Source organism: Coloeus monedula, assembly GCF_965178545.1.
Source record: "Coloeus monedula genome assembly, chromosome: 27".
Classification (NCBI taxonomy): Eukaryota; Metazoa; Chordata; class Aves; order Passeriformes; family Corvidae; genus Coloeus; species Coloeus monedula.
Genome location: NC_138807.1, coordinates 1,393,602 through 1,404,217, shown reverse-complemented (window position 1 = coordinate 1,404,217; position 10,616 = coordinate 1,393,602). Strand labels below are relative to the sequence as shown.

General features: G+C 56.8%; 1 protein-coding gene across 1 annotated transcript; it reads left to right on the top strand.

Annotated features, from left to right (window-relative positions):
• Positions 1-260: 260 nt before the first annotated feature.
• On the top strand, positions 261-8,968 carry ANGPTL4 (angiopoietin like 4; the record flags this gene model as incomplete). The annotated part of the gene is made up of 7 exons (XM_082297760.1): positions 261-770; positions 1,105-1,215; positions 1,690-1,816; positions 6,075-6,188; positions 6,274-6,369; positions 6,670-6,945; positions 7,504-8,968. The coding sequence occupies 7 exons, from the start codon at positions 261-263 to the stop codon at positions 7,683-7,685; spliced, it is 1,416 nt and encodes a 471-aa protein (XP_082153886.1). The 3' UTR covers positions 7,686-8,968.
• Between the last annotated feature and the right edge of the window lie 1,648 nt (positions 8,969-10,616).

Below are 10,616 nucleotides of genomic sequence, written 5' to 3'. Positions count from 1 at the left end.
TGGGGGCAAGGATGGGGACAGGGATGATGAGGACTGGCACAGGCAGGGCTCAGCGACAGGGACCAAGGCTGCCCCGGGCGGGGGCGGACAGGACCCGGAGCCGGCGGCGGATGCGGGGCCCGAGCCGCGGCCGACGGGGAGGGCGAACAAAGCGGCGGGGCCGGGTGGGCGGGGAGGGGCCGGTGCGGGGCCCTCCCCGCCACGGGGGCATAAAAGCAGGGCGGCCGCGGTGGCGCGGGGAGCGGAGCGGAGCGGGCACGATGCAGCTCGGCGGCGCGGCGCTGCTGCTGTGCGCGGCGGGGTTGGCCGTGGCCCCAGCGCCGGCACCGGGGGCCGAGCGGCGGGCGGCGGCGGGAGCCGGGCGGGAGCGGCGGGCGCAGTTCGCCTCCTGGGACGAGGTGAACGTGCTGGCCCACGGGCTGCTGCAGCTGGGGCACGGCCTGAAGGAGCACGTGGAGCGCACCAAGGGACAGCTGCGGGAGCTGGGCGGGCGGCTGAGCGCCCACAACAGCTCCCTGGGGCAGCTGCTGCGGCAGGCGCGGGAGGCGCAGGAGCGCGGCGAGCGGCTGCGGGGCAGCGTGCGGGAGCTGGAGGGCCGCGGCCGGCAGCTGCTCAACCTCTCCGAGGCGCTGCGGCAGCGGCTGGAGGAGGTGGCGGCTGACAAGGACGCGATCCAGGGCCGGCTGGAGCGGCTGGAGGGCCGGGTCCGTCTGGCGCTGCAGGCGCGGCCGGCTGGGAACCAGAGCGCTCGGGACTTGGGGGCGCTGCAGGTGAGCGCGGGGGGCACCGGCATCCACGGGGGAGCGGGCTGGGGGGAGCAGACCGGCACCGGCCGGGGGCAGCGGGATAGAGAACACCCGACACGCCCCTGCCACTGGCACCGACGCGGGGAGCGTTGGTGGGGGGACACTCGCCAGAGCCCACCCGCAAGGGGACACCGAGAGCGATGGGGGAGCCGACTGCCCCGGGACATCGGGAGCGGCGGGTGGGGATCAGCTCCAGGCGAGCGGAGCGGTCCTGGGGACACCGGGAGCACCCTCCCGGGAGTCTCGCATGGGCAGAGCTTCCCGGAGCTGTGGGGCTCACCTGGCTCTTCCCCCGCAGTCCCTGATGGATGCTCAGAACCTGCGGATCGAGGAACTTCTGCAGAAAATCAAGCAGCAGCAGTACAAGCTGGACAAGCAGAACCTACAGATTAAAAGCCTGCAGAGCAAGGTGAGCCCCTGTCCTGTGCTGCAGCCCCCAGCCTGGCCCTGCATGCTGTGGGCACCCTGGTGTGAACACCCCTGCTATCCCAGCTCTGGTGGCTGTGCTGCTGCTCCCTGGCTTTGGGGACCCCAAAGGGGCCACAGCTCTGGTCCCTGTGCTGCAGTGATGTGAGGGTAGCAACCTGCAAGCTTCCAGAAAGTTTGTGTGGAGCAATAGGAGGAACTGGTGGGTGGGTACAGCCTCCCTGGACTCTGCCTTTGCATTCATCTGCAGAATAAAGTAACTAGAACGGGTGTGAAAAACCACAATCATTTCTGGCTTTGCCAGGACTGGGTATTTCCTATTCCTTGAGGTTTCTAGGCAAGTTCAGCCCCATCTCTGGTCACGGGGGGTGGCTGGCCAGCTCCCCTGAGTAACGGGGTGGAAAACAAGCGCAGATGAAACTGTTCTGACTTGTGCTTTTTTTTTTTTTTTTTTTAGGTCAATCTACTACTTCCCCTACACCACAACAAAACACAGTCTCCAAAATGGAAGATAAGCCTGAAAAAGAGCCTCAGCCTCACCAACCAGAGTCAGAATAGCAGTGGGGAGCCCGTGCAGACACAGAGTGAGTATCTGCTGGTGCTGCCCCGCTTGTCCATGCCAGAGCAAACCTGCAGCAGTTGTAGCTTTTTGGAAACAAAAGGTTCATTTGTCCTGAGCCAGGATGTGAGATTTGCTTGAAAAACTGGAGCTTGGGAGTATGGCCAGAGTGAGGGCTTCTGCACAGGCAGAAGCCTTCTGGGCCAGTGTTAGTCCAGCAGGAATTTAGGATTAAAGAGGCTTTTTTTCTGCCTGGTGTTAGGAATGCAGTAGGGAGCAGACAAAGCCTGAGAGCAGGTATTTGTCAAGAAGAATTGGCAGGTGGGGAGTGAGGAGAGGAGGGTCTCAGCTCTTCTAAGTTAGCTCTTATTCATCTGCTCACACTTCACCAGGCAGGATCTGCTTTCCTTTCTGTGGGAGGAGGGGAGGGTTAGGGAGTCCTGGCCTGAGAGCAGAGCTGTGTACTTTTGTATCCCTCTCCCTTGGCTCGTATTTAGAGCTCATGCATGAAATGCAAGTGTCTCAGCTCACACTATCCTTAGCAGAAGGTGCTGAGTTGCAGTGGCTGCTCACAGCCCTGGGAATGTGCACTGGAGCAGGCAAGTGGATGCTGCATCTGCAACTCCCGGCTCTGCCTGGAGCATCTTCTCTGGCAGCAGGGCTGGAGGGGCTCCTGCAGAGCAAAGGGCAGCAGAGCGGGTGTCCCCAGCTGCGCCAAGCCCTGCAGCCTCCCTCCAGACGGGAAGTGGTGTCCCCGCAGGGTTTGCGGGCCAGGAGCAGCTGCTGTCGTGTTGTGTCAGCTAGATCACAGTGCTGGCTCTGCCTGTGCAGCTGTCTGGGGATCTTCAGCAGGAGCCAAAGAGAAGCCAGGCAGGATGAGGAGGCATGGGGAATTCCTGCTCAGGGCCTGATGCAGGGATGGTTATAGGAAAACACATGGTAATTCATCTGTGGAGCTGGGAGCTGTCACTGGTGTGTCTGAAAGCTTCGTGGGCAGAACAAAGGGCTTGTCCACATGGACAAAAAGAGAGGTGGGATATGGGGCTTTGAACTCCTCCTGGTGCTCAGCTCAGTGGGGCTGTGCAGGGTCAGCCTTACTCAGAGCAGCACTTCTGAGCCAGGAAACTCTCTCAGAACTTCTCTCCCCTGTTTTTTTCCAAGCTCTGCTTTGTGACTTGCCTGCAGTAGTGTGTGCCATAGAATTGTTTGGGTGGGAAGGGACCTTTAGAGGTTATCTAGTCTAACCCCCAATTCCACTCTTGGGGTATGCTGAATATGGGGTGCAGGGAGATGGGTTGGGACGTTTCCTACTTGCTGGTGCAGATGTAGGCTGTGCTGGCTGATGCTGGCTACAGAAATGTTTGTGATGCACAGTGGAAGGCAGCAAGAGCTACAGCCAGCCCCCACGGATGCTGTGCGAGCTCAGCACCTTCCAGTGCTGCACTGTCCCTGATGGAGAGACCCTGGGCATGCCGATTCTGTCCTGCCCAGCTGTGAGCTTCCCCTTTCCTTTCCTAATCCCTGATGTTGGTATCACTGACAGAAAACAAATTGGCTTCCTTTCATTAGCAAGTTGAGTGAGTTTTCTGGCAAACCTTAAAGCACACAGGCTGGCCCTGTGCCCTCTGCCTGGGGAGGCTTGTGGCTGCCTTCAGAGCAGGGGAGTGCTGGAGAGGCTTGTGCTGGCGGCTCCCGGGCTATTGTCAGGCAGAGCCCGGTGCCGGCGTGGCCCTGGGGAGCGGCGATGAACTCCACCAGCAGCGCTTGCAGAAAGACCCTTTTATTTGCATCCAGCAAACACAAGTTTTTTCAGGGCTGGGCTGGCGTGGGGCCAAGCATGTGAAAGTTGAAGGCTCAAAGCTGCCTGGAGAGTGAGAGGTTTAATAGCTTGCAGAAAGAGGATCACGTCTTTGGGCAGAGCCTGTGCTTGCTGGCAGCCAGCCGAGTAGGGGAAAGGTAGAGCCCTGCTCACGTTCTCCCCATGGCACTGAGACTCCAAAATAATGGGGTTGGGTTGGGGCAGGAGAGGGGGAGGCAATGCAGGCAGCTCTAGGCATGCCCTGCCATCCCTGCAGATGGGTGTTTAATACCAGGTTAGTGACCTCCCCTGTGTCATGGCTGGAAATCCCGTTGGGTGAACATAGAGCCTAAGGCAGCTCCAGTCTTGTTGTCTTGCTTGGCTAAATAAAGGGGGAGGGAAAAGAAAACACAGGAGCAGTCAGGAGGGCTTGTTCTGCTGGTGCTGTTCGGATGTGCAACATGAACTGGAACTAACAAGCATGTTCCTCAAACAAAAAGATTGAACAGGGACTGTTCAAGCAGCTGCATCTCGTTCAGCTGCTGGAGAGTCCCTGTGGCACCAGGGGAACAGGGATCGAGTGCAGGGAGCGCAGCCAGGGCCCAGAAATGAGAAACAGGCAGGGATGGAGTTGACTTGTGCATGCTGGGACTGCTGAACATCTGCCTGGCACCATCCCACTGATGCTGGAAGATGCAGTGGGAGAGGAGGTGAGGAGCTTGGCAAGCCCAGCACCTTCCTGCCGTGGCAATATGAGCAGGGGCCTCTGGCTGGGGGGTTCCTTCCTCTGAGCCTGGTTTGCTTCCCTGCCTGCATTGGCCCAGAAAGTGGGGCTATTCGGGATGCACTCGGCCCCTGCATTGCTGGGGGCTCTGGGCGGTTTCGATCCTCGATGCACAGGGCACTCAATCCCTGTGTCATGGGTTCAGGGTAGGGCTGAGGCACAGCTTGTCCTGTGGTGCACTGATGGTGGCACCAGTCCTGCACTGGCATTGCCCTGGGGGTGTGAGGGATGTGCTACGAGCTGTGCTGGCTGTGGGAGAGGGGCTGTCCCTGCCAAGGAAGGGAGATTTTGTGGGGGGAGGGGGAGGCAAAGGGAGGGATATGTTGCAAATGGGTGAAAGGTGATGGCAGGTGTCGTATTTCTGTCTCCTGGGTCCCCCCTGACCTTTCTTCCAGTTGGGGCTCTGCTCTTCACTCCAGTGCAGTGTCAGGGCTCCCCAGCACTCAGTGAGGGTGGAATGGGGTGATGCTGCGCAGGGGCTGCTTTTGCTCAAAGCACCTTTTTTTCCCCCCTGCATCTGCCCCCCGGAAGGCCCTGGCTGTTGGAGGAAGCCCTTCTCCCTGCTGCTGCTCTGCATCATGGTGTCAGCCCTGACCCTGGGGCAGCTACTGCAAGGGGACCCCCACAGCCAGTGCCCCAGCACAGCCCAGGGCTTGTCTTGAGGTTTCTTTACTCGTCTGTCTCAGGGTCATGCTGGCAGCAGCTGTGAGCCAGGGTAGCCAGAGCTACAACCCATCCGCTCTGGCCTGGGGAGAACAGGCCCCCTTTGTCTGGGGGTGACTGGGGCACCTGTCCCTGCTGACAAAGAGCCCCTTGACTGCACGGCAGCCTGGGGATGAAGTCCCTGCACATCCTCCTGTGGCCTTCTGACTCGGGTGTTGTAACAGGTTCCCCATGCCTCATCTCTCCCAAGTGCTGTGGGTGGTGGTTCCTGGATGGACTTTTATCAGTGCTGTTGAAATGGTGCTTTGCTGGCAGCTCTGGGCAAAGTCCTTGCAGGGCAGAAGGAGCAGTGGGAGCCCCTGGGGACAGAGGGGGGACAAGCTGGGGGTGGCTTCACCCTGGGCAATCCACTCCTGTGAGGAGCTGGGGCTCCCAGAGTCCACCCGTCCACTCCCCCCCTTGCCTCGGTCACTGTATCTTGGAAAAAGGGTCACCCCAGCCTGGCGCTGTGCCTGCTGGTGGCAGGTTGCCCAGCAGGACGTCTGGCTGGGGCCACCACAGTTGCTGGGAGAAAGAGGTCGTGTGCTGGATGCTCAGGCACGTTCCTGATGTCAGGACTCTGTCTTTCTTTCTGCTCCTGAGGCCCCTTGACCCTGTTTCAGCCTCGTGTGGGATGGGGATGCTTGGCCCTGGCAAGCTGCTCCTCCCTGTGGGTGTAGCAGGAACTGGGAAGCTCCTCCATCCCTCCTCGATGGGGAACCTTGCTCTCCAGCCGAGGTCACTCCAGCCTGGCCCAAAGCCTGGCTTCTGCCTTGGATGAAAGCCCAAGGAGCTCTGTTTGAATAAAAGGGAAGATGTGGGATCACAGCATTTAAAGATGCTGAAGTCGGGGGCCGTGTCCAGAGCCGCAGCCACTGCTGTGCACGGCTGGCCGGGCTTGTGGCCAGGGCTGCAAGTGCCAGGGCCATGGTAGGAGCAACCTGCTGAGGAAGTGGGGTTTGTGGCCATTTCCTCAGTTGCTGTTTCCTTCCCCTGCAGAGCTCCCAGAGGGTTGCCACCAGCTCTTCCTGGCTGGGCAGCAAAGCAGCGGCGTTTTCCAGGTGCAGCCTGCAGGATCCCAGCCCTTCAAAGTCTACTGCGACATGACCGCAGGTAAGGCCGGGCGGTGTCCCGCAGGGCTGGGCAGGGTGCTCTTGTAAATGGTAACCCCAAGGGACCGTGTTTTCCCTTCCCACAGAGGGTGGCTGGACAGTGATCCAGAGGCGCATGGATGGCTCTGTGGACTTTGACCAGCTGTGGGATGCCTACAAAAATGGCTTTGGAGACCTTCGTGGTAGGTGGATGATGGTGTCTGTGTTCTCACTGCGGGATAAGGGAAGCTTAGCAAAAGCTATTCCCCTTGCTGGCCCCTGGAGCTCATTGTGCTGGAGCACAGGCATGGGCTGAAGAGGAGGGGACACTGCTTCAGGGGGAGGGGTCCTTGATCTTCCCGATGTGTCCTGCAGGTGCCAGACAATGATTCAAACACTGCAGCATCCTAGGTTGTCCCTGTTTGTCTTTGGAGCTTGCTCACTTCTCTGCTTTTCATGGCATGTGTGTGCCCCTGCAGCCAATGTCATGAGTCTTATTTCAGGTGACTTCTGGCTGGGCCTGGAGAAGATACATCACCTTGTCCAAGAGGGAAAATACAATCTCCTGATAGAGCTGGAAGACTGGGAGGGGAATTCCCAGGTGGTTCAGTTTGTCTTCAGTCTTGGTGGTGAGAGCACAGCCTACACACTCAACCTGCTGGGCCCTCTGTCTGGAGAGCTGGAAAACGCCATTGGGGAATTCAGGCAGCTGCCCTTCTCCACTCGGGATCGTGACCATGACCTTAAAGCTGACACAAACTGTGCCAAACACCTCTCAGGTCAGTCTGAGGTCTTCTATCCCAGTATGTGCACTTCCCTTTCAGCCCTCCACTGTCTGGTGGTGGTCCAGTGGGACACAGACCCTGTGGCATTAGACCCCTCTGCTGAAGGAGCCTGTCTTGTCCCCTACTTCCCTGGGACAGCTGCTTCTTTGGGAGGAGCTGTGCAGGGAGCCGGGAGGGAAGCTGAAGTTGGGGGAGGGTTCATGGTTCAGGTCTTGGCCCAGGCATCTGTCCTTATAAGAGCTTTGTAGTCTGCCACTTTGCTTGGAACCTTTTCAAGCAGAGCAGAGGCCTCCCCTGCCCTGGCTGCTAAAGGGTTGGAGGGGGTTTTTCGCAGAAGGAGGAGCAGCCTGGATTTGTAGATGCAGCCTGAAGTCATATAGGATCTGTGAAAGGTTCCCCCAGTGCATGGGACTCCTTGAGTGTGCATGAGGTGGTCTTGTAAGATCCCAAAGCCCTAGAAAAGCTGGGGAAATGGGGGCATCAGCTGCCTTGAACCTGGGTTTTTCTGTCTGGAATTTCTGTGAGTTAAAATTCTCTTCATTGCCTTGGCAGGTGGCTGGTGGTTCAGCACCTGTGGCCATGCCAACCTCAATGGGAAGTACTTCCGCTCCATCCCCCGGCAGAGGCACGAGCGCAAGCAGGGCATCTTCTGGAAGACGTGGAAGGGCAGGTACTACCCCCTGAAGTCAACTATCATGAAAATCCAACCTGCAGCACTGGAAGCAGAGCCCTAAAATTGCTACTTGAGACTTTCTCTGTGGAGCATGGACCTGAGCTCCATCACTTGGTGTTTACAGAAAACAATCCCCCCTTCCTTGGTTAGAAGCCCTCTAGAGGCACAACATTGCTCCTCGCTAAAAGTAAAACAGCTCTGTGTTGCCAAAACCCCTGGATGGGAGCTCCCAAACCTGAAGAGGAGCCACCAGGAGGGAGATCCACCTCCAGAGCATGCACGAGGGTCTTCTGACCTGCCGTGTGCTGCTGTGAGAAGTTCAAATTGTCTGGTGCTTTCTATCCTGTCTTAACATTTCTGTACTGTGTTGATGAGCTGGGCCTGGGGCAGGTGGGGCATGTGAAGTGTCTCGCTGCTCCGGACCACAGCATTGGGTATGGAGTCTTGCTGTGTCCAGTCTTTCACTGTTGTTCCCAAATGATGTCCCATATACCCTCCTGTGAGAGCCCCTGGAGCCTCCTTCCCTTGCTGGGTCTGGGGGCAGTGAGCCTCAGGCAGCTCCATCTGTGCAGCCCCTGTCCCCCTGAGGTACAGGGCTTGGTGGGAGGGCTGAGGGTGACCTGTGCAGAAGGGGACCTCAGGCTCACCTGCCTTCCCTTTGAAGACCTGTATTTCTGGCTGTGCTGGAATTTCCTGGGAGCTGGGAAAACTGCTTCCAGCTCTAAGGTTGATGGGTGAGATCCTGCAGCTGGTTGCCTGAGGGGCCAGGTCCTGGGGAGCTGTGTCTGGAGCTCTGCCTGGAGCCTGCCAGTGCTGCTGGGGGTGGGTAGGACGAGCAGTGGGACAGCACAGATACAGAGCAGTGACTGTCCCTTGGTGGGACCAGCCCTGCTGTCACTGTCAGCCCCCCAGGAATAGGGGCTGCCTTCTTCCACTAGACCCCTCATGCTTTGCAGAGTGACTGGACCTGTCCCCACATGTGTGTCCCAGCACTACAAGGCCAGGGGATGGCAGGGTTTTTCTGCAAGAGCCACAGCTCATCAGGTGTGTACCATGATGTGTGCCATCACCTCTGCCTTTGGGGTGGGTGTCTGGGGAGAGGTGGCCAAAACAGGTCCCTGAAAACTTACAGGCCAAGCTGCAGTCTTGGGGCTTCCCAAGCATCCTGCCCTATTGAAGTCATATTGACTACTGTGCTAGAGCGCTCCTAGCTGCTAAATACTGTACATAGTTGTTTGTAGGATGTTGGACCTTTTTGATGAATTCCGTGTTTCGATTTGTTTTCATATTTAAATGCAGTGTTAATAACAATGTGGTGTAATTTATAAGTGTTGATGCTGGAAAGAAAAGCAAGTGTAGTTTGTGTATTTTAAACTTTTTTTTGTACTAAAATATCTTTTCTGAAGATGTCTTTTAATAAAAACAAGCCTTTAAGTGTCCTGCCTGGATTATTTTCCTGATGGTTTACCTGTGGCAGGTGTGTGGGAGCATTGTGAGGACTCTGCATTTGAAAACTTCCCTTGTTGGAAATGTGACCTGAGCACTCTGCTCCCTTCTGGCCTCCATTTTCAGCTGTAGCCTTATGGAGCTCTGAGAGATAAATTGCTGCTTGAAGTTTATGGGCTCCTAAATTTCTTTTCTTTGTGGCAATTAGGCTGTGGGGCAGCAAGTTTATAAGTGCTGATGTGTTGGGTTTTCTTATTCCCTGGTGGCAGACCTTTGCATGAAGGGGATATTCTGTGGAGGTGGCTGGAAAAGCCTGTGCCAACTCTTCAAAAATGAGCAGAGGCTGAAGGTCTGGGTGCTCCAGGCTCATCAAAGTCAGAGCTGATCAGGACAAGCCCCATCAAATTAGCAGCCTTTTGCCTGCTTATACCACATGTGTGTAGTCATCTCCAAAAGCATTTATTGTAACTTCTGGGGTATGATTATAGACGTAGGAATGAAAGGAGCCAGGAATGGAGCAGGGACCTTTAAGGTGATGGGGGTAAATTCCAGCAGTGCTCCCAGTACCATATATTTTTTTTTCTCCAGCTCCAATATACTAGAGCTGGAGAAAAGCATAGGTGCTTCTCTGGCTGGTCAGGGAAGGAAGAGAAAAACTCTTTGTTGCAGGAAGAAGAGATGAGTCTGCTCTAGTCCCCTGAGCAGCTCTATAAATACCTGATGGGCCTAAATATGGCCCCAGCTCCTGCATCTGTCCTGCTTCCCGGGGGGAAATCCCAGGGTTAATGATAGCCCCAAGCACAACTGTGCAAACAGCCCATTATACCCAGCTCTGTGCTCACTCCTGCATTCACAAATGCATTTTTAATATTCCCTTTGCTTAATTCAAAACTTGCTTAGTCCCCGAGTGCAGCAGCAGATACTGGAGTGCATGTTTTAGTCTGGATGCCGAAGTAATGAGACTGATGTGGGATATGCATCAAATAGAAGCTGGTGAAGGAGCTCTTCTGCATTTACTCATTGTCAGGTTTTTTTTGGCACACCTGGGGTTTGCTCCCCTGTGGTGCATTTGATCTACAGGAGCTGCCTGGTCGATGGTGCCAGATAGTACCAGACACCATCCCGGGTTTGGTAAATGCCAAATGGGCAACTGCTACATGTCCTAAATCTTGCCTCTCCTAGGGCTCACAGCTTCTGCTTTCCTGTGTGTCTCAGTCGTGCCTGTTCTGCTGCACAAGTCTGCACGTTCCTTCAGTGCCACCCGTGCCCCAGGGCCGCTGGTGCCACACTGGAGTATGCGGCATCCTGGGGCCCTTTCAAGGTCCCTCTGCAGAAGTAGCCAGTTCTAAGTCTCTGTTTTCATCTGAAATCCTCCACCTCTTTCACTTTTAACAACCCCTTCAACTGCAGCTCGCGGGAGCTGCCACGGGGCTCCCTCCAGCGACGGCGACAGCCCCAGCACGGCCGGAGCACAGGCATCCTCCAGGTACCGCCTGCTGCTGCTCCCAAACCAGCGTGGTTCCTGCAGGGGCCGGGACCTGCCGTG